The sequence below is a fragment of the Trachypithecus francoisi genome, unplaced genomic scaffold (genome assembly GCF_009764315.1).
Source record: "Trachypithecus francoisi isolate TF-2019V2 unplaced genomic scaffold, Tfra_2.0 Contig01440, whole genome shotgun sequence".
NCBI lineage: Eukaryota > Metazoa > Chordata > Mammalia > Primates > Cercopithecidae > Trachypithecus > Trachypithecus francoisi.
Genome location: NW_022681431.1, coordinates 21,418,980 through 21,442,214, shown reverse-complemented (window position 1 = coordinate 21,442,214; position 23,235 = coordinate 21,418,980). Strand labels below are relative to the sequence as shown.

General features: G+C 48.6%; 1 protein-coding gene across 2 annotated transcripts; it reads left to right on the top strand.

The window, feature by feature from the left end:
* The first annotated feature begins 318 nt into the window (after window positions 1-318).
* Window positions 319-8,786, top strand: DUSP26 (dual specificity phosphatase 26). 2 transcript variants are annotated; one of them, XM_033230752.1, is made up of 4 exons: window positions 319-764; window positions 2,840-3,133; window positions 6,351-6,565; window positions 7,903-8,786. In XM_033230752.1, exons 2-4 carry the CDS (start codon window positions 2,913-2,915, stop codon window positions 8,100-8,102), a joined length of 636 nt encoding a protein of 211 aa, XP_033086643.1. In that variant the 5' UTR covers window positions 319-764; window positions 2,840-2,912; the 3' UTR covers window positions 8,103-8,786. The 2 variants fall into 2 exon arrangements, with proteins under 2 accessions (XP_033086643.1, XP_033086634.1); XM_033230743.1 differs by having other exon boundaries at window positions 388-764; window positions 2,837-3,133.
* The last annotated feature ends 14,449 nt before the right edge of the window (window positions 8,787-23,235 follow it).

Below are 23,235 nucleotides of genomic sequence, written 5' to 3'. Positions count from 1 at the left end.
TAGAGAGTGGTTAAGGACATAGACTACAAATCCAGGTTGCCATTGTTTGAACAAGCTCAGTTCTGCCAGTAACGAGCTGTGTGACCTGGGCAGAGTACTTAGCCTCTCTGTGCCTAGGTCGTCTCCTCCCTAAAATTAGGACAATAGTAATCATGCCTCCCTCATAGATTTGTGGGGAGGATAAAATGTCTTAAGCTAAATGAAGTACATGGCATATAATGAAGGCTAATGGGGGCTACGGACCGTTGTTCTTTATGACACGGTTTCTCGAGACCGAGGCATGTATAAGCCAGTGCACAGAATCGTGTCTATGTAATTAGTTAATTCTGTCTGAGAGGAGTGTGTGTGTTTAAGACACTGCCTGGGATGACTTATAATGTAATCTTTAGGCAAAACGCTTTGTAATTGGTGCAGCTCTGAAAACACACGCATGCATTCCAGGGGGTGCTGCTGGGGCTCGGCGGGGCCGTGTCTGGTCTGTAAGGAGCGCCGGCTCCTCGTGGGTTGCTGGGGAGACCACGCTGCCGGCGACTCGGGCCACTGAATGTGAGACCGAGTCCCTGTATGTCACCAGTGCACACGCTGATTTGAACCCTGCTTCGACGTGCGTGTCATGGCTTAAAAATAGCTGCTAATCTGTCAACCTGTCTTGGGCAGAAACAGCGGCGGCGGCGGCGACAGCAGCGAGAGCGTCATGGCCGTGGCGCTGTCTGCGCCGGCGATCCGCCTTTCGGACTGAGGCCCAGCGCAGCGCTTGCAAAGAGGTAGAGGGGCTGCGGCGGGCCTTCGCCTTCCCAGCTGGCTCCCCAGGCTGGAGAGAGGTGCCCAGCTGGGGGAGACGGGAGAGGGAGGGGACCGGGAAGCCGGCACCCGAGCCCAGCGAGCCAGCCGCGCTCTCCCGGGCGACCTCCCTTCGCGCGCGGGGCCGGGCTGCCTGGTTGGCGAGGACTGGGGCGACAGCCATAGACCTGTTACAAAGGCGACCGCAGGCGGAGGGAGGGCGCGGCGGGCCACCTGGAGCCGACGGATGGGATTGGAGAATGCCCAGGGCTGTATCCTGGGACAGAAAGGGGCTTCTGCACCCCCTCCCCGGGAAAAGCAGCCCCACGAAGCTCCTTCTTAGACCTGGGCTCCTTCACGCTTCCCCCATCCCATTCATCATCTCGTAGACAGCAGACTCTCTAAAAGGAAAGGTTGTATTGTAATAAAGTAATGGAGTCTTTAGGCCTGGGTGCAAAGGTAGAAGAAGATGGTGGTGATGGTGGTAGGGATGATAGTGATGGTGGTGGGGATGATGGTGATGGTGATGGCTGTAGTGCTATATTTCTGTGCTCCTTCTGGACCCAGCCATTGAAAACTCTCTCTCTCCCTAAACACCCTAAGATCCAATCTTCCCTCACCAATCCTGGTCCTAAAACCCCTCTTCTAATGCCCTGTAAGTGCTTGGTTTCTCTTGGCACTGGGGCAAGGGAGAGCTGGGCCCTGGCTAGGGGTGTGAGATGGGGACAGATCGTGGGCAGGGACAAAGATGGCCTCTCACTGCTGGTCATAGAGTTGAAGTTCCCCTGGCAGGAGGCCGGGAAGGGAGTGGGAGGGGATTCTGTAGGCTCCAGGACCTCCTGCTTTCAAACAGGCAGGACCACAGGTGTGAGAGGTTGGGAAGGGAGGGTGTCTTGCCATTGTTGCCTTGCTGCCTGAAGGTCCCAGGGCAAGCCTCAAACACTGGTCCTTCCCAGCTCTGCAGCTCAACAGGTCATCTGAGACACACCTGCTAAGCCCCTCCTTATTGACCTTGTGTGTTTTGTAGGGTCACTTGACTCCAACAGCCATACACTTGGTAATTCTAAGCCTCTGAGCCCCTGGACCTGGCAGGATCCTTCATTTTTCCCTTTCCTTCCTGCTTTCTAGCCCCCCACCATCCACCTCTGTCCCCCTCCCCTCAAGACACACACAGACAAAACACTCCAACCCTGCATCAGTTCCCCCACCATCCACCTCTGTCACCCTCCCTGCAAGACACACACAGACAAAACACTCCAACCCTGCTTCGATTCAGAAATTCTCACATTAGAGCTGAGATCTGATCAGTAATTTCTTAATGCTGATCCAAAGAGGGTAGTTTGCCTGTTGTGCACATAGATTGGTGCCTTCTTCCATAAGCTCGTGCATTCAGCAAGTATTTTTTTTTCCCAAACTTACTCTTCCTCTTTATTGCTATTCTCTACTCACCCCATCCCCCACCCACCACACCCTTCCCATAGCAGGTTTATCTCTGAGGCAGTGGCAGGTCATGAAGGAGTTAAAGTCTAACTCTCTGGCACAGAGGTGGCAGGCCTGACATGTGTCGTGGCCTCAGCTGCTGTTGTCTCCCTGCTAATTGTCTCTGGATGGGTCTAAATGTACCCCCAACCCCATCCCAGCTCCCTAGGCTCTCTGCCTATAGCCCCAGGCAGATGAGACCCAGATTCCAGCTGGCAAGATCCCCAGCAGTGGGGACAGCCACCCAAGTGCCAAGTGTGTGTGTGTGTGTGTGTGTGTGCGTGCGTGCGTGCTGGCAGTGGGGGTGGGGTGACAGAGCAGAAACCCAGCAGCTGGGCAGCTCCCTCTCCCCGTAAACAAGGACATGTGACTCTCCCACCTCGTTGCGTGGCAGAGCCAAAGAGCTGAGCAAAAGGAGCTGCTGCAGCTTGAAGGAAAAGCCACCCCTGAAGGCTCCCGCCAGAGCCAGGCTTTACCTTCTCTCCCTCTAGAATCTTCTCCAGAAGGACCAGCCCAGGGAAGGGAAGCAGCTGCTCTGGACTCACTCAAGTGTGCCTCACACCCCCTCCCTTTCCAGCAGCAGCTACCTGGCGACAGAACCCATCATCACCGCAGCCACTCCTGCAGCTGCCACGGTTTCTGCCACCTCTAAGATGTGCCCTGGTAACTGGCTTTGGGCTTCCATGACTTTTATGGCCCGCTTCTCCCGGAGTAGCTCAAGGTCTCCCGTTCGAACTCGAGGGACCCTGGAGGAGATGCCAAGCGTTCAACATCCTTTCCTCAATGTCTTCGAGTTGGAGCGGCTCCTCTACACAGGCAAGACAGCCTGTAACCATGCCGATGAGGTCTGGCCAGGCCTCTATCTCGGAGACCAGTATGTATCAGGCAGACTGGGCCCACGGCAAAGCGTGTGTGTGTTTGTGTGTGTAAGAAAGGAGAAGGGTGGCAGACAGGCATGCAGTGGTGTCATTGGCTCCTGGTTGAAGATTCAGGGGATAGGGCATGTGGGCCAAGGGTAGAGTCTGCAGGTTTGGGAGATTTTGGTCAGGATTATTGAAATGCCCAACTCTGGCCACAGTGTCTATTGCCTGTAATCCCAGCACTTTGAGAGGATGAGGCAGGAGTATCTAGAGTACAGGAGTTCTAGACCAGCCTGAGCAACAAAGCCAGACTCCATCTCTACTTATTATTTTAAAATAAAATAAATAAAATAAAAATTCCCAACTCTGGACAGAAAGACTCTGTTCCAGTAATAATATCATTCATGTATCACATATTTATTATTACGTGCCACTGCTACATACCAGGCACAATAGATGACTTCTCTGACCTTCCATCTATTGTGCAATATCTCTGGGAAAAGGCAGTCACTGGAAGCCCGGAGAAGTAGGTAGGAAGCTGCAGTGGTTTCTCTTGAGACCAAGCAAAGCGGCAGTGCCTACAGAGATTCTGCAATTTGAGGACTATGGAGAGAAAAACATCAAAGGAAGAGCCATCCCCACTTCTCTCTCTCAAAGTTATACAAGGAGTTTTTTTGTTTGTTTTTTGTTTGTTTGTTTGTTTTTTGCTTCTTTGGTTTGTTTTGGTTTTGATTTTGGTTTCTTTTTTTTTTTTTTGAGTGTCACTCTGTTGCCCAGGCTGGAGTGCAGTGGCGCGATCTTGGCTCACTGCAACCTCTGCCTCCCGGGTTCAAGCGATTCTCCTGCCTCAGCCTCCAGAGTAGCTGGGACTACAGGTACACACTATGTTGCCCAGCTAATTATTTGTTTGTATTTTAGTAGAGACAGGCCCAGGCTGGTCTTGAGCTCCTGAGCTCAGGCAATCCACCTATCTCAGCCTCTCAAAGTGCTAGGATTACAGGTGTGAGCCACCGTGCCCAGCACTGTTGTTGTTTTTGAGACAGGGTCTCGCTCTGTTACCCAGGCTGTACTACAGTGGCCCAATCTCGGCTCACAACAAACTCCACCTCCCGGGTTCAAGCAATTCTCCTGCCTCTGCCTCCCAAGTAGCTGGAATTACAGGTGCCCACAACCATGCCCAACTGATTTTTGTATTTTTAGTAGAGACAGGGTTTAGCCATGTTGGCCAGGCTGATTTTGAACTCGTGGCCTCAAGCGATCCACCGGCTTCAGCCTCCCAAAGTGCTGGGATTACAAGCATGAGCCACCGTGCCTGACCTACAAGGATATTTTTCACACACATTATCTCTCTTAATCTTCACAACAGTCCTGTGAGGTAGGTATCACTGTACCTGGGTTACAGATGAGGAAACTAAAGCTCAGAAAAGTTGTGACTGGCCCAAGGTCACACAGATTGTAAGTAGCAGAGCCAGGACTTGGAGGCTCAAGTTCAGTGCACTTACTGCTTAAGGAGTTTGCCCTGGACGGGACATTTGCCCTGAGATATGACTGTAGTGCCCAGGGGCATCTGCCACCAAGCTGAGGGGTCTGGGCCAGATGAACACCTGAAGGCGACGTCATAAAACAGGGTAAATGTGGCCAGGCATGGTGGCTCACATCTGTAATCCCAGCACTTTGGGATACTGAGGTGGGTGGATCACGAGGTCAGGAGTTCAAGACCAGTCTGGCCAAAATAGCGAAACTCCGTCTCTACTAAAAATACAAATATTAGCCTGGCGTGGTGGTGGGCACCTGTAATCCCAGCTACTTGGGAGGCTGAGGCAGAGAATTGCTTGAACCCGGGAGGCAGAGGTGGCAGTGAGCCAAGATCACGCCACTGCACTCCAGCACTCCAGCCTAGGTGACAGAGCAAGACACCATCTCAAAAACAAAAAACAAAAAAACATGGTAAATGTGAGCCACGGAATATCTGGCAAAAACACAAGAGGGTTCTGGGTGTCAACAAGAGTAGAGACACAGGGGAGTTACGTGTGGAATGGATGTCAGAACCATACTATCTCAGGGTGAGCAGGACCGATGAAATGAGCAGAACAATCTGCCTGACATTCATTTCCCCTCTGCAGCATCCATGGCTGCACGGCCATCTCCTCTTTCTGCCTGAACACCCCAGGGACAGGAAAACCACTCTCTCCCGAGGTGCTCCAACCCTTTCCTCAGCTAGACTCCACCATTAGAATGTACTTCCTTGTATGAAATTGAAATCAGCTGGCCAGGCGCAGTGGCTCATGCCTATAATCCCAGCACTTTGGGAGGCCTGGGTGGGTGGATCATGAGGTCAGGAGTTCAAGACCAGCCTGGCCAACATGGTGAAATCCCATCTCTACTAAAAATACAAAAATTAGCTGGGCATGGTGGTGGGCACCTGTAATCCCAGCTACTCAGTAGACTGAGGCAGGAGATTTGCTTGAACCTGGGAGGCAGAGGTTGCAGTGAGCCGAGATTGCACCATTGCATTTCAGTCTGGGAGACATAGCAAGACTCTGTCCCCCCTCTCCCCCTCAAAAAAATGAAATCTGCTTCCCTGGGGCTTTAATTCCTTGATCTTCATTCTGGCCTTGAGAACCCTACAGATCCAAGACAATCCCAGCTCCAGAAAACACACTTTCAGTTCTATTATGGCTATTTTTACCCCATCCCCTTAGTCTTCTCTTCTCCAAGCAAAATATCCCCTATACTTTCAACCACGGCTCACAAGACAAGACTCCAAGTCATTGCCCATCTTGATTCCTCCCTTCTGGGTCACTAGTAAGTAAAGTAGTGTGCTTAGGCCAATAGTAGGATCCAGGAGGCCAGGTATGGTGGCTCATGCCTGTCATCCCAGCACTTTGGAAGGCTGAGGCGGGAGGATAACTTGAGGTCAGGAGTTCAAGATCAGCCTGGCCAACATGGTAAAACCCCATCTCTACTAAAGATACAAAAAGTATCTGGATGTAGTGGCATGTGTCTGTAATCCCAGCTACCTGAGAGGCTGAGGCAGGAGAATCGTTTGAACCCAGGAGATGGAGGTGGCAGTGAGCACTATAGCCTAGGAAACAGAACGAGACTCCATCTCAAACAAACAAACAAAAAAGAATCAACAATAGGATTCAGGAAATTAACAGGGTGTACTCAAGGGAGTCTTCCCCAACACTCTGGCTTTCCCACTCTTCCTTTAACCTCTACTCATTGCAGGGATATGGCTAACAACCGTCGGGAGCTTCGCCGCCTGGGCATTACACACGTCCTCAATGCCTCACACAGCCGGTGGCGAGGCACCCCCGAGGCCTACGAGGGGCTGGGCATCCGCTACCTGGGTGTTGAGGCCCACGACTCGCCAGCCTTTGACATGAGCATCCACTTCCAGACGGCGGCCGACTTCATCCACCGGGCACTGAGCCAGCCAGGAGGTAGGAGGGGAATGTTGGGAGCAGGAAAGAACAGGGTACCTGGAATTTAGGGAAGTCCAAGGGTCTGAGAGTGGAGTGAGATTTTAGCAACATGACAAAATGCTCAGGATCTTGGTAAGAAAGAAAAAAATATCTCAACCATTTTTTTAGAGCAATACAGAAAAAGACAAGAAGGAAATTATCAAAAATGTTAAGAGTGTCAAGTTATACCTGGGTGGCAAGATTATATGTGATCGACTTTTTCTTTTTTGTTTTTTCGAGATGGAGTCTTGCTCTGTCACCCAGGCTGGAGTGCAGTGACGTGATCCCAACTCACTGCAACCTCCGCCTCCCAGGTTCAAGTGATTCTCCTGCCTCAGCCTCCCGAGTAGCTGAGATTACAGGGGCGCGCCACCACATCCAGCTAATTTTTGTATTTTTAATAGAGACGTGGTTTCACCATGTGTGCCAGGCTGGTCTCAAACTCCTGACCTCAGGTGATCCACCCACTTCGACCTCCCAAAGTGCTGGAATTACAGGCGTGAGCCACTGCACCCAGCCAGCAGGAGGATTTCTTGAGCCCAGGAATTAGAGGTTGTAGTAAGCTATGATTGTGCCACTACACTCAGCCTGAGAGGCAGAGCAAGACCTTGTCACTAAATACATATCTATATTCAATGGTTGAGAATAACAAGCTAGAATGGTGAGGAGATAGAGGAAGGGGCTAGTCACGACAGTGTTTTCAATTGATTCATTCATGCTACTCTATGCAAAGCTGTCTCTTACATCAGTGGTGAGTCTCCACCTTTGACCCCTTTTAGGTTTATGGACACTGAGTCACTGCATGTCACCTTTCTCTCATTCTGTCCAGGCCTCTCCCCTTTTGCCAGGGATCTGCATTTGTAACATCCACTCATCTGCACCCATTCTTGTCTTCATGCGCCTGTACTTACCTGTCTTCCTCTTCCCTGTCCGTGTCGCCTTTTTTTTTTTTTGAGCCGGGGTTTCGCTTTTGTTGCCTGGGCTGGAGTGCAATGACACCATCTTGGCTCACTGCAGCCTCTGCCTCCTGGGTTCAAGCGATTCTGCTGCCTCAGCCTCCTGAGTAGCTGGAATTACAGGCATGTGTCACCACACCCAGCTGACTTTTATATTTTTATTAAAGATGGAGTTTCACCATGTTGGCCAGGCTGGTCTCGAACTCCTGACCTCAGGCCATCTGCCCTCTTCGGCCTCTCAAAGTGCTGGAATTACCAGCGTGAGTCACTGTGCCTGGCCCTATGTCACCCTTTCCCCAGCCTCCTCCAAGCTGCCACAAGCAGTCTCGAAGCTCTCTCTCTCTGTGTCTCTCCTCTCAGGGAAGATCCTGGTGCATTGTGCCGTGGGCGTGAGCCGATCTGCCACCCTGGTACTGGCCTACCTCATGCTGTACCACCACCTCACCCTTGTGGAGGCCATCAAGAAAGTCAAAGACCACCGAGGCATCATCCCCAACCGGGGCTTCCTGAGGCAGCTCCTGGCCCTGGACCGCAGGCTGCGGCAGGGTCTAGAAGCATGAGGGGAGGGGGAGAGAGGTCAGGCCAGGCCTGTGGGTGGGTCCCTGGCTCCCAGCTGGAGATAGGAGGCCCAGGTGGCAGGTAGCAGGAGGCCCAGATCACCCATCCTCCCCTGGGGTCAGGAGAGGCCGAGCCCCAGGCCACTGTCACTCTTTGTGGGAGGGAACGGGGAGTGAGGTTGGGCAGTGTGGTGGATGGGCACCCAGGAAGGGTTGACCAGGGAAGGAGGCAGCTAGGCTGTAGATGAAAGATGGTCCTGGGATTCAAACACCGCTGGGATCTGGCCAGGGTGCTCCCCGGGATTCACAGTCCCTTCCCCTCTTTGTGCCCAAGTGTTCCCCTCTCTCCCTCACCAAAACAAAAGGGCCATCTCTGCCCTGCACTTGTGCAGAAAGTCAGGGATGCAGCAGGCATGAATGCAATGGTGTGGAGTTGTGTGAAACCCCTAGCATAGAGACAGACAGCAAAGAGATGGTGTGAAAAGCTTGCAGAACCAGAGAGAGAACCCCACAGAGTTTCCACTCCAAGCGCAGGAGGAGGTAGCTAGCATGTGAGGGTTGCTACTAGGCCCATGGCTGCTGCTTGGGGCCAAAAACGTACAGAGGTGCATGGCTGGCAGTCTTGAGATGGTCACTCGCTTACTGGATCCAAGTGTCTCGAGGAAAAATAAAGATCATGAAAAAGAAGAGAGTTTCTTGAAGTCATTGACAGTTTGAAAGAGTTCTAGGCCTCTCTCCTGGGAACCCCAGCCTTGCTGGAGAAAAGGACAGTTCCTGACTCCCTTGTATCCTCCATCAGCCTTCAAACCTCCGCCAGCTCTTCTCATGCCCTTTCTCCCAAGTCCAATTTCATGCTCCTACAGCGATATCTTGGGCTGTTGTTTCCAACTAGTCCACAAAGGGGCAGCAGAGGACCAGAAATTTCAGGTTTGCAACAAACTCTGTTGCTGTTCAGAGGGCACACCCTGTACCTTTGGAGTTTAGAAGAGGTCGCTGGGCTGGGGCGCAGGGGCTCACACCTGTAATCCTAACACTTCGGAAGGCCGAGGCGGGTGGATCACATGAGGTCAGGAGTTCAAGACCAGCGTGGCCAACATGGCGAAACCCCATCTCTACTAAAACTACAAAAATTAGCCAGGCATGGTGGCACACACCTGTAATCCCAGCTACTCAGGAGGCTGAGGAAGGAGAATGGCTTGAACCCCAGAGGTGGAGGTTGCAGTGAGTCGAGATCGCGCCACTACACTCCAGCCTGCGTGATGGGAGCGAGACTCCAACTCAAAAAAAAAAAAAAGATCTCTATTCACATACCTTGGTGTTAAGAAATATACCACCACCAGGCATGGTGGTTCATGCCTATAATTCTAGCACTTTGGGAAACCGAGGCGGGCCAATTGTTTCAGACCAAGAGTTTGAGGTCAGCCTGGGAAACATGGTGAGACCCTATCTCTATAAAAATTAAAAATTAGCCAGGTGGGGTAGAGCATGCGTGTAGTCCCAGCTACTTACGAGGCTGACTTGGGAGGCTGGCTTGAGCCCAGGAGGTTGAGCCTACAGTAGCTGTGATGGCATCACGGCATCCCAGCCTGGGCAACAGACCAAGGCCATGTCTCAAAAAGAAAAGAAATGAAAAGAAAGAAAAGAAAAAGAAAAGAGGCTGGGTGTGGTGGCTCATGCGTGTAATCCCAGCACTTTTGGAGGCCGAGGTGGGTGGATCACTTGAGATCAGAAGCTCAAGACCAGCATGGCCAACATGGTGAAACACTGTCTCTACTAAAAATATAAAAATCAGCTGGGCATGGTGGTGCACACCTGTAATCCCACGTACTTGGGAGGCTGAGACAGGAAAATCACTTGAACCCAGGAGGTGGAGATTGCAGTGAGCGGAGATCATGCCACAGCACTCCATCCTGGGAGACAAAGGTAGACTCCATCTAAGGAAGGAAGGAAGGAAGGAAGGAAGGAAGGAAGGAAGGAAGGAAGGGAGGGAGAGAGAGAGGGAGGGAGGGGGAGAGAGAGAGAGAGAGAAGGAGGGAAGAAAGGAAGAAAGGAAAGAAAGAAAGAAAAGAGAAAAGAAAATACAGGGGACAAAAAAAAAAATCACTTAATTTAGCTGTATGTCCAGTCCCAAAGTATGGAACTCAGAACCTTAAAGTTGGTAGGTGCCTTCATAGATTATCCATTTTCACTCTCCTCAGTCATTCATGGTCTCGCTCTGTCACCCAAGCTGGGTTGGGGTGATCTTGGGTCACTGCAACCTCCGCCTCCCAGGTTCAAGCAATTCTCCTACCTCGGCCTCCCGAGTACCTGGGATTACAGGTGCCACCATGCCTGGCTAATTTTTGTATATTTAGTAGAGAAGGGGTTCCACCATGTTGGCCAGGCTGGTCTCGAACTCCTGACCTTAGTTGATCTGCCCACCTTGGCCTCCCAAAGTGCTGGGTGTGAGTCACTACACCTGGCCACTTATTCGGTATTTTTGACAACAGTCATCAAGCATTTGATTGAACATCTTTGAGAAGAGGAAACCACTACATAATTTCCACACCATCCCACCAGCTCTAAATCTTAGAAAGCTCTGTCTTGCATGCACGTAATGCAATCGTGTTATGGTGCTGCTGAGAGGAGGCTGAAAGATCTGACCAACTAGGATTCCCAGGCTGACTGTAGCACGCGCCAATTAGGGGAGGTAGGCAAGTCACTTTACTTCTTCCCCCTCTGTTTACTGGCAATTGTACAGCAGACTTCCATGGGATTGTTGTGATCATTTAATTAGATAAGAGGCTGGGTGCGTGATGATTCATGCCTGTAATCTCAGCGCTTTGAGAAGCTGAGGTGGGCAGATCACTAGAAGTCAGGAGTTTAAGACCAGTCTGGACAGCATGGTGAAACCCTGTCTCTACCAAAAAAATACAAAAATTAGCTGGGCATGGTGGCAAACACCTGTAATCCCAGCTACTCAAGGGGCTGAGGCAGGAGAATTGCTTGAACCCGGGAGACGGAGGTTGCAGTGAGCCAAGATGGCACCACTGCACTCTAGCCCGGGTGACAGAGTGAGAATCTATCTCAAAAAAAAAAAAAAAAAAATTAGATAAGAGACATAAAGCCCAAACATATCAGTATTTAATAAGTGTTCTTTCTCTTCTTCCCTCCCTGTGACAGCCCTTCCCATGGTTTGAAGCCAGCTGTCTGGGTTCTCCTGTGTCCTCCTACTTTTAGCCTAACAACAACGATTGTTTTCAATCGCCTGCATCTGTCATATTTTAAGTTGCCAACAGTGGCATTCTTTTCCAACTATGGCAACTGAAATTCCATATCTCACAAAATGGATAGGTCTCAATGCTCCAGGCTAGACCTATAAGATGGGAGGACAGCAAGATCTATTTACTGACTGTGATCTCAAAATGTGGTCACTGCTAAGGGACACATTTATCTAAGGGAGAGGGTGAGGCCTTCATTAGAAATGTTGACTCTAGGCCGAGCACGGTGGCTCATGCCTGTAATCCCAGCACTTTGGGAGGCTGAGGTGGGTGGATCGCTGGAGGTCAGGAGTTCGAGACCAGCCTGGCCAACATAGTGAAACCCTGTCTCTACTAAAAATACAAAAATTAGCCGAGTGTGGTGGCACATGCCTGTAACCCCAGCTACTCAGGAGGCTGAGGCAGGAGAATCATTTGAATCAGAGAGGCAGAGGTTGCAGTCAGCTGAGATTGCACCACTGCACTCCAGCCTGGACGACAGAGTGAAACTCTGTCTCAAAAAAAAAAAGAGAGAGAAAAGAAAGGAAGAAGAAGGAAGGAAGGAAGGAAGGAAGGAAGGAAGGAAGGAAGGAAGGAAGGGGAAAGGAAGGAAGGAAGGAGGAAGGAAGGAAGGAAGGAAGGAAGGAAGGAAGGAAGGAAAAGGAAGGAAGGAGAAAGGAAGAAGAAAGGAATGAAGGAAGGAAGGGAAGAAGGAGTATATTTGACCAAAGAACAGCTTACAGATTATCCTTATAAAAGAGTTTATACATTTGTATTATTTAACAAAGACATATTGTGGCTATGCCCAGGCACTCCTCTGTCTTTATTATTATTATTATTATTATTATACTTTAAGTTCTAGGGTACATGTGCACAGCATGCTGGTTTGTTACATATGTATACATGTGGCATGTTGGTGTGCTGCACCCATTAACTCCTCATTTACATTAGGTATATCTCCTAATGCTATCCCTCCCCCCTCCCCCCACCCCACGACAAGCCCTGGTGTGTGATGTTCCCCATCCTGTGTCCAAGTGTTTTCATTGTTCAGTTCCCACCTATGAGTAAGAACATGCGGTGTTTGGTCATTAAAAAGTCAGGGAACAACAGCTGCTGGAGAGGATGTGGAGAAATAGGAACACTTTTACACTGTTGGTGGGACTGTAAACTAGTTCAACTATTGTGGAAGACAGTGTGGCAATTCCTCAAGGATCTAGAACTAGAAATACCATTTGACCAGCCATCCCATTACTGGGCATATACCCAAAGGATTATAAATCATGCTGCTATAAAGACACAGGTACACATATGTTTATTGCGGCACTATTCACAATAGTAAAGACTTGGAATCAACCCAAATGTCCATCAATGACAGACTGGATTAAGCTAGAAACCATCATTCTGAGCAAACTATCTTCTGTCTTTATATATACCAACTCATTTAATCCTCATAAAAGCCCTGTGAAATAGGTATAATTGCAATTGCTTAGGAATGGGCAGATTGAGGTTACCTAATTTGCCCAAGGACACACAAACAGTAAATAGAAAAGCTAGGATTTACACTTGGGTTCTGGGCTCCAGAATCTATCTATCTATATAAAACATCATCCTACTGTGCTTTGCCTTCAACTCCGCCATCTCATGTTGCATGTGGTGTGTGTGTGTGTGTGTGGTGTGTGTGTGTGTGTGTGTATTGGGGGAGGGAGAAGAGGACTTGCTACTGAGACTTCAGACTGGGAAGTCCCACTCTTACTAGCTCCGAGAGTTTACAACTGGAGATATCAAGTGACTGAAGATTTCCCTATCTTTTCTAGAGATTGCCACTCTTCTAGAGGGATCTATGTAGTTCAAGGGAGAGAACTGAGAACTGGGAGGCCACAGCCTGGGTGTCACATAGGTAGAATCAGTCCTATCCTTCGGGGGGGGCCAAGAGTGACACCTGTCACAAATGAGTCTCACTCCCACCTCCAAAACCAAAATTAAAAATCCAGTCAGCCTCCCCGATCCTGCTCTTGGGCAGTTAATCATTTGACCCCAAACAATGGACCAGAACATTAATAGGAATAAATGTGCTCTTGTATTCAGCCTGTGCTTCCAGCCCATGGAGCCTTAATGCTCCGAAATTGAGATCAAAGTCAATCTTGTTATCCTATCCCTTTTTCCCTTATCACCTCCAGCCACCAACTCTGCAAAATGTTCACTCAACTCCTTGAGCAGACCCATGGAGCCTTTGCTTTCTCTGGGGAGGTGGGGGATGTTTGCCCAGTCCTTCACCCCTGTAACTAATCCCAGCTGGGAAATTCCACAGGGATGCGGCTAAGGGAAAACTACTGATTCTGAGCCCCAGTGTTGCAGATGGAGCTGGAAATACACAGGTAGGCAGCTCAGAATTATGCTGGCTATAGTGGATTCAGCATTGCTGCACCAAAGGGCCCTGCTAGAAACGGATCTCTTAAAGCAAAGGAGGACTGATAGAATAAGAATGGTCCAGGTTATAAGAAAGATAAAGCCTGTTTATCATAAGTTTCTGTTCCTATTACTATTTTTTTTTTTTTTTTTTTGAGATGGAGTCTCGCTCTGTCACCCAGGCTGGAGTGCACTGGCGGGATCTCAGCTCACTGCAAGCTCCGCCTCCCGGGTTCACGCCATTCTCCTGCCTCAGCCTCCCGAGTAGCTGGGACTACAGGCGCCCGCCACCTCACCCAGCTAGTTTTTTGTATTGTTTTAGTAGAGACGGGGTTTCACCGTGTCAGCCAGGATGGTCTATGATCTCCTGACCTCGTGATCCGCCCGTCTCGGCCTCCCAAAGTGCTGGGATTACAGGCTTGAGCCACCGCGCCCGGCAATCCTATTACTATTTTTTGGGTGGGATCAAGAGGCAAGAGATTCAAAAGTTTATGAGAAACCCCTATACACACCCAAATTCCTAGAACTTGTGAATATGTCCCCTTGCCTGACCAAAGGGACTTTGCCTTTGATTAAAATGACGACCTTGAGATGAGGATATTACCCTGGAGTATCTGAGTGAGCCCAATCACAGGCATCCTTAAAAACAGAGAACCAGCTGGGTGCAGTGGTTCACACCTGTAATCCTATCACTTTGGGAGGCCAAGGCACGAGGATAGCTTGAGGCCAGGAGTCTGAGACCAGCCCAGGCATCTCTACAAACAAACAAATAAAAATTTTAAAAATTAGCCAGGCATGGTTTTAAAAATTAGCTAGGTTAAAACCATGCCTGGCTAATTTTTAAAATTTTTGTTTGTTTGTAGAGATGGGTCTTGCCTCCCAAGGCTGAGGTGGGAGGATCACTTGAGCCCAGGAATTCGAGACTGCTGTGATCTATGATCCTGCCACTCCAGCCTGGGCAACAGACCAAGACCTTCCCTCTATAAAAAATTAAAATTAAAATTAAAAAATGGTGAACCTGTTCTGTGGTGAGAGGTTTGATATGAGAAGGACTGGACCCCCATTTGCTGGCTTTGATGAAGAAGATGGGCAGTGGCTCACACACGTAATCCCAGCACCTAGGCTCAAACGATCTGTCTGCCTTGGCTTCCCGAAATGCTGGGATTACAGATGTGAGCCACCTAGGCTCACCTAGGCCCCATTTGCTGGCTTTGATGAAGAAGGGGGCAGTGGCTCGCACACATAATCCCAGCACATTGGGAGCCTGAGGTGGTTGGATGGCTTGAGCCCAGAAGTTCAAGACCAGCCTGGGCAATATGGCGAGACCCTGTCTCTGTGAAAAAAAAGAAAATGTTGTGTGATGGAATACTATTCAGCAATTAAAAATGAATTATTTAATGAAAAAGAAGAGAGGCATAAACTAAGGAATGTGGGTGGCCTTTACAAACTGCGAAAGGCAAGAAAGTGGATTTTTCCCTCAATCCTCTGGAAAGGAACATAGCTGAGGTCTAAACTCTGGCCTTTTTCCTCTCTTGCCCAAATTCCTTTCTCTTTTTTTGAGATGGAGTCTTGCTCTGTCACCCAGGCTGTAGTGCAGTGGCATGATCTGGACTCACTGCAACCTCCAGCTCCTAGATTCAAGTGATTATTGTACCTCAGCCACTTGAGTAGCTGGGACTACAGGCATGGGCCACCATGTGCCACCACGCCCAGCTAATGTTTTGTATTTTTAGTAGAGATGGGGTTTCACTATGTTGGCCAGGCTGATCACGAACTCCTGACCTCAAGTGATCCACCTGCCTCGACTTTCCAAAGTGCTGGGATTACAGGCGTGAGCCACACACCTAGCCCCAAATTCCTTTCTAAGGGGCCCCAGGATGCACCTTCTACAAATCGTAAAATCTCATCAGATGGGTTTTATTTAACCCTATATAACGTGGCTTACTTTCCAACCTGACTCTGGCACAACATCATATGAAAGGCAAAGAAGGAAATAGTCAGGTGCAGAGGCTCATATCTGTAATTCCAGCACTTTGGGAGGCCAAGGCAGGCAGATCATTTGAGCCTAGGAGTTTGAGACCAGCCTGGGCAGTATAGGAAGACAAAAAAAAAAACAAAAAAATTAGCCAGGCATAATGGTGCATACCTGTAGTCCCACCTAGTTGGGAGGCTGAGGTGGGAAGATTGCTTGAACCTGGGAGGCAGAGGTCGCAGTGAGCCAAAATTATGCCACTACACTGCAGCCTGGTCAACAGAGTGAGGTGAGGTCTCGAAAGAATAATTAATAATAATAATAATCTGTATTAACTAGATCTTTCCTCTTCCAGACCCTCCCAATCCTGAAGAGATTAGCTGGAGTGTAGCATCTTTTAAAGGTCTAAATAGGAAACATTTGCCATTTATTGTCTCTAAGGGCAGCCACCTATGAGACTTCATCTACATAATAAGAACTCTCATCTCTACACACCCTTACCTATACTCAGACACCACTTTCTACTGATTCCAGGTCTTTAGATAATAACTCTTTCAACCAATTGCCAATCATAAAATCCTTGAATCCATCTGTGACCTGTAAGCCCTGCTTCGAGTTGTCCTGCCTTTCCAGACTGAACCAATGTGTACCTCACACATACTAATTGATGTCTTATGTCTGTATAAATCCAAGCTGTAACCCAATGACCTTGAGCACATGTTCTCAGGACCTCTTGAGACTGTCCCTTTGACCATGGTCCTTCATATTTGGCTCAGAATAAACCTCTTTAAGTATTTTACAGAATTTGACTCTTCACCAACACAGCCCTACCGACAGGTTTGATTTTAGCCCAATGAGATCTGTGTCAGACTTCTGACCTACCTACCTAAGAGAATAAATTTGTGTCCTTTAAGCCATGAAGTCTCTGGTTATTTACTACAGCAGCAATAGAGAGAACAAATAAGAGAATAAATTTGTATCCTTTAAGCCATTAAGTTTGTGGTTATTTACAACAGCAGCAATAGGGATCTAACAAGCCCCTTGACTAACCATGAAGACCTTTCTCCGCAGAAATCTAGCCACTGATTACAAATGACAAAACTCATCTCTAACATCATTTGAGAAATTGGTCATTGGTGAAGCAAAAGTACACGGAGAAGGATATATCTTGCAAAGGCTTTAAACCAGGGGTTGCAAACGAAAAGCCCAAGAACAAAGCCTACAGAAGAGGGTGTTTTGTTTTCTGTACACTGTTTTAATACTAGAAAACTTGACATGAAATTTCGGGTTCTGGTTTCTCTTAAAAAGTTGAAAGGGAGGCCAGGTGTTGCGGCTCATACCTGTACTCCCAGCACTTTGGGAGGCCAAGGCAAGAGGATCACTTGAGGCAACGAGTTCAAGACCAGCCTGGGAAACAAAGAGAGACTCTTATCTCTACAAAAAAACAGAAAAATTGGCAGGTGTGGTGGTGCATGCCTGTAGTCCCAGCTACTTGGGAATCTGAAGCAGGAGCATGGCATGAGCCTAGGAGTTGGAGGTTGCAGTGAGCTGTGATCAAGCCTCTGCACTCCAAGCTGGGTGACAAAGCAAGATCCTGTCTCAAAAAAAAAAAGTATTCATCTTAAGAGTTCATCTGAGTTCTTCATCTTAAGAACTCAGGCTAGGCCAGGCGAAGTGGCTCACCCTGTAATCCCAGCTCTTTGGGAGGCCAAGGTGGGCAGATCACCTGAGGTCAGGAGTTCAAGCCCAGCCTGGCCAACATGGTGAAACCCCATTTCTACTAAAAATACAAAACTTAGCCAGGCATGGTGGCAGGCACCTGTAGTCCCAGCTACTTGGGAGGCTGAGACATGAGAATCACTTGAACCCAGGAGGCAGAGCTTGCAGTGAGCCAAAATCACACCACTTCACTCCAACCTGGACAATGGAGTGAGACTCCATCTCAAAAAAAAAAAAAAAAAAACAAAGAAACTCAGGCTAGTTCACCCTCTCTCATCTTTTTCTCCCAATCCCCACTCCTTTCCAGCCATTCTGGGAATGTTCTTAGTTTCTGGGCAGTGGTTGCTGGCCTTTAGAATGGCCTAAGATGTTGTTTCCCCTGATACAGCAGACACTGAAGCCCCCAGCCGGATTCCCACCCAGCAACTGGAGCCAGCCTGGGAGAAGGTAGCTAACACAGGCAGGCCACTCAGGAAGGAACTCTGGAAACAAGTGGATAGAGGCCAAGCCCTGTCCTTGGGAACCAGAGAGGGAGATGTGTTTATCAGTTCCCAGGCAGGCTTCTTTCTGAAGGTCTGCCCAGGAAAAGGCCAAATGTCCCCTCCTCCTGGTTAACTTTCTCTGGAGCAGTTTGTGTTCTGGAGAGATACCGAGATGAACTCAGGCCCCTCCTCTCTGGCCCCTGGAGTTTACTCACAAACTGAGTTGGGGCTGGGTAAATTCACATCCTCCGTCTATAACCTTGACGGAGCCTGAGCTCTTGATTCCAGTCCAAACCAATGGCAGCCTACAAGAGGACGAGGCCAGAGGGTGAGTAAAAACATTAACCAGGGGAGACAGGCAGAGTCCGCTCCAACAATCTGCAAGTCCAACACCAGGAGAGGGGTGCAGCACAGAGGTCAGTGGGGGGACGCATACTGGCAACCTACAGCATTCCATCTCAGCCCCACCACACTTTGACCCCTGGTCCCGGGAGGAAGGGGACCCTCCCTTGCATTAGGAGAAAGGAGAGGTATGCCCCTTCCTCATGAGGGGTGAAAGGAAGTGACATGAGGCTGGACGGCCAGGGCATTTTCCTCAGCCAATGCATGCCAGGTACAAAAAGCTCACAGCAGCCAAGCAAGACAAGGCTGTGATCCAACCCAGTTCAGGCACAAAGGTGAATGACAACCTCAAAAATACCAGAACTGGAAGGAATCCAGGAGAACTCCTAGTTTGGTGATTTTCGGACTGTGCTTGGCAGAGCCCTAGTATTTTAAATAACTTTCAACGGGGCCACTGATGTGGAAGGGGGACAAAGAGCGAAATCCCACTGTGATTCAAACAAAGCAGCTCTATTTTTATTTTTTTACATTTTAAAAATTATTTTAGAGACACAGTCTCACTTTGTCACTGCAGCTGGAATGGGAGTGCAGTGATATGATCAAAGCTGACTGTAACCTTGACCTCCCTGGCTCAAGCAACCTTCCTGCCTCAGACTCCAAGGAGCTGGGACTACACGTGCTCACCATCAAACCCAGCTAATGCTTTTATTTTTGTAGAGATGGGATCTCACCAAGTTGCCCAATCTGGTCTCAAACTCCTGGCTCAAGCCATCCTTCTGCCTCAACCTCCCAAAGTGCTGGGATTACAGGCATGAGCCACCATGCCGGATATTTTTTATTTTTTAATTTTTTTATTTTTTTTGAGACATAGTCTCGCTCTGCCACCCCAGCTGGAGTACAGTGGCCAGATCTCAGCTCACTGCAAGCTCCGCCTCCTGGGTTTACGCCATTCTTCTGCCTCAGCCTCCCGAGTAGCTGGGACTACAGGCGCCGGCCACCTCGCCTGGCTAGTTTTTTGTATTTTTTAGTAGAGACGGGGTTTCACCGTGTTAGCCAGGATGGTCTTGATCTCCTGACCTTGTGATCCGCCCGCCTCAGCCTCCCAAAGTGCTGAGATTACAGGCTTGAGCCACCACACCCGGCTATTTTTATTTTTTATATTACAGTTTGTACATTTCACCTCAATTAAATATTTTAATTAACTAATTAATTAAATTAACTATGTTACTGCACATGAGCCGGGTGCAGTGGCCCATGCCTGTGTCCCAGCTACTCAGGTGGCTGAGGCGGGAGGATTGCTTGAGCCCAAGAGTTCTAGGCTGCAGTGCCCTACACCAATTAAATGTCTACACTGAATTTGGCATCAATATGGTGACCTCCCAGGAGTTGAGGGCTATCAGGTTGCCTAAAGAGGGATGAACCCACCCAGGTCAGAAACGGAGCACGTCAAAACTCCTGTGCTGATCAGTAGTGGGATCGTGCCTGTGAATAGCCACTGCATTCCCGCCTGGACAACATGGTGAGACCCCATCTCTTTTTTAAAAAATGACTGCATTAAAAGACTAAGCTAAGGGCCATGTGTAGTGGCTCACACCTGTAATCCCAGCTCTTTGGGAGGCCGAGGCGGGCAGATCACTTGAGGTCAGAAGCTCAAGACCAACCTAGTCAACATGGTGAAACACCGTCCCTACTTAAAATAATAATAATAATAATAATTAGCTGGGCATGGTGGTGGGCACCTATAATTATAATCCCAGCTACTTGGGAGGCTGAGGCAAGAGAATCGCTTGAACCAGGGAGGTGGAGGCTGCAGTGAGCCAAGATCTCACCACTGCATTCCAGCCTGGGCAACCGAGTGAGACTCCATCTCAAAAAAAAAAAAAGGTTAAGCTGGCCAGGCACGGTGGCTCACTCCTGTAATTCCAGCACTTTGGGAGGTCGAGGCCCGTGGATTGCCTGAGGTCAGGAGTTCAAGACCAGCCTAGCCAACATCGTCTCTGCTACAAATACAAAAATTAGTTGGGCATGGTGGTGGGCGCCTCTAATCCCAGCTACTAGGGAGACTGAGGCAGGAGAATCACTTGAACCTGGGAGGCAGAGGTTGCAGTGAGCCAAGATGGTGGCATTGCACTCCAGCCTGGACGACAACAGCAAAACTCCATCGAAAGAGAGAAAGAAAGAAAGAAAGAAAAAGAAGGAAAGAAGGAAGAAAGAAAGAAGGAAAGAAAGAAGAAAGAAAGAAGGAAAGAAAGAAAGAAAGAAAGAAAGAAAGAAAGAAAAAGAAAGAAAGAAGAAAGAAAGAAAGAAAGAAGGAAAGAAAGAAGAAAGAAGGAAAGAAAGAAAGAAAGAAAGAAAGAAAGAAAGAAAGAAAGAAAGAAAGAAAGAAAGAAAGGAGGGAGGGAGGAAAAAGAACCCGGATCTCCCGAAGGCTTTGTAAATCAGAACCACCTCCTTGCCCTGCACTTTCTACTTTCTTTGGAATATTTACGAGACAGAAATAAACTGGATTGTTGGAACACTCCGGTATTTTCATGTCTCTTTATTACAGTAGCTATGTCATTTATCAATTGCTTAGTAACAAATTACCCCACAACTCAGTAGCTTGAAACAACAAACATGGGAGTCCCAGGCAGGAGGATTACTTGAGGCCAGAAGTTCAATGCCAGCCTGGGCAACAAAACAAGAACCATCTCTTCAAAAAAAAAAAAAAAAAAGTTAACAATTAGCTGGGCATAGTGGCTTGCACCTGCAGTCCTAGCTACTCAGGAGGCTGAGGCAGAATGTTCGGCAAGCCCAGAAATTTAAGGTTGCAGTGAGCTATGATCACACCAGTACACTCCAGTCTGGGTAACAAAGTGAGACCTTGTCTTAAAAATAAAAATTGGCCAAGCACAGTGGCTCACACTTGTAATCCCAGCACTTTGGGAGGCCGAGGCAGGCAAATCACCTGAGGTCAGCAGTTCGAGACCAGCCTGGTCAGCATGGTGAAATCCTGTCCCTAATAAAAATACAAAACTTAGCCAAGTGAGGTGGCAGATGCCTGTAATGCCAGTTACTCGGGAGGCTGAGGTAGGAGAATTGCTTGAGCCTGGGAGGTGGAGGTTGTAGTGAGCCCAGATCGTGCCACTGCATTCCAGCCTGGGCAACAGAGCGAGACTCCATATCAAAAATAAATAAATAAATAAAAATTAGGCCTGGTGTGGTGCCTCACATCTGTAATTCCAGCACTTTGGGAGGCCGAGATTGGTTGATCATTTGAGGCCAGGAGTTCAAGACCAGCCTGGCCAACATGGTGAAACCCAGTCTTTACTAAAAATACAAAAATTAGCCTGGCGTGGTGGTGCATGCCTTTAGTCCTAGCTAGCTGGGAGGCTGAGACATGAGAATCATTTGAACCCAGGAGGCAGAAGTTTCAGTGAGCTGAGATTGAGCCCCTGCACTCCAGCCTGGGCAACAGAGTGAGACTCTGTCTCAAAAATATAAATTATATAATTAATTAAAATTAAAATTAAAAACATTTAAAAAATTTTCTTGTCTCATAGTTTCTGTGGGTTAGGAACTCAGGAGCAGCTCAGCTGCCTCAGGATCCCTTCTGAGGCCGCAGCCAGAGTATTGGCGGGGACCACAGCCATCCAGAACTGCTAGAACTGCTAGCTCAGGACTAGAAATTCACTCCCACGTTCATCCACTCTGGCTGTTGTCAGAGACTTCAGCTCCTCATCACATGGCTTCTCCACAGGTGAGTGTCTTTGTGAGGCAGTTCTTGGCTTCCCCCAGAGCAAATGACCAGAAATAAGGAGTGTCCTAGAAGGAAACTGCAGTGTATTTTTATAGCTCAGTCTCCAGTCCCAAGTCAAGCACTGTCACCTCCCATTCATTCTATTTGCTAGAAGAGTCACCAAGTTCTCTGTAATCCCAGCACCTTGGGAGGCCAAGGTGGGAGGCCAGGAGTTCAAGACCAGCTGGGCAGCATAGCAAGACCCTATCTCTACCCCCCAAAAAAAACAAAACAAAATAAACAGCCAGGCATGGTGGTGCACTGTAGTCCTAGCTACTCGGGAGCCTGAGGTGGGAGGATTGCTTGAACCCAGAAGTTGGAGGAAGCAGTGAGCTAGAATTGAGCCACTGCACTCCAGCCCGGGTGACAGAGCAAGATGCTGTTTCAAGAAAAAAAAAAAATTAAAAACAAAGAATACAGCCGGGCGCCGTGGCTCATGCCTGTAATCTCAGCACTTTGGGAGGCTGAGGCAGGCAGATCACCTGAGGTTGGGAGTCCAAGATCAACCTGACCAAAGTAGAGAAACCCCATGTCTACCAAAAACACAAAATTAGCTGGGCCTGGTGGCCAGCTACTTGGGAGGCTGAGGCAGGAGAATCGCTTGAACCCAGGAGGTGGAGGTTGCAGTGAGCCGAGATCACGCCATTGCACTCCAGCCTGGGCAACAAGAGCGAAACTGCATCTAAAAAAAAAAAAAAAAAAAAAAAATTAAAAAATTAAAATAAATTTCTTTTTTTAAAAAGAATCACCAAATCCTGCCCAAGCTCAAGGGGGTGAGAACTAGGCTCCACCTTCTAAAGGGAGGACTATCAAAGAATGTGTGGACATATTTTCAAACTACCATAGTGGCTCAGCCTGTGTCCTAACTATTATCATTATTTTTAACTCATCAACTTTTTGTGTTTTTTCTTTTTTTGAGACAAGTTTTGGCTCTATCCCCCAGGCTGGAGCACAGTGGTGCCATCTCGACTCACTGCAACCTCCGCCTCCCAGGCTCAAGCAATCCTCTCATCTCAGCCTCCAGGGTAGCTGGGGCTACAGGCGCATACCACCATGCCAGCTAATTTGTGTGTGTGTGTGTGTGTATGTGTCTTCTTTTGTGGAGATGGAGTTTTGCTATGTTACCCAGTCTGGTTTCAAACTCGTGAGTTCAGCTGGGTGCAGTGGCTCACACCTGTAATTTTACCACTTTGGAAGG

What these genes read in the sequence shown, in the direction of transcription:
- DUSP26 (XM_033230752.1), top strand. Translation starts at nt 2,913, where the DNA reads ATGTGCCCTGGTAACTGGCTTTGGGCTTCCATGACTTTTATGGCCCGC. An exon ending in GGCCTCTATCTCGGAGACCA is followed by an intron (nt 3,134 to 6,350) that starts GTATGTATCAGG and finishes TACTCATTGCAG; the next exon opens with GGATATGGCTAACAACCGTC. An exon ending in GGCACTGAGCCAGCCAGGAG is followed by an intron (nt 6,566 to 7,902) that starts GTAGGAGGGGAA and finishes CTCTCCTCTCAG; the next exon opens with GGAAGATCCTGGTGCATTGT.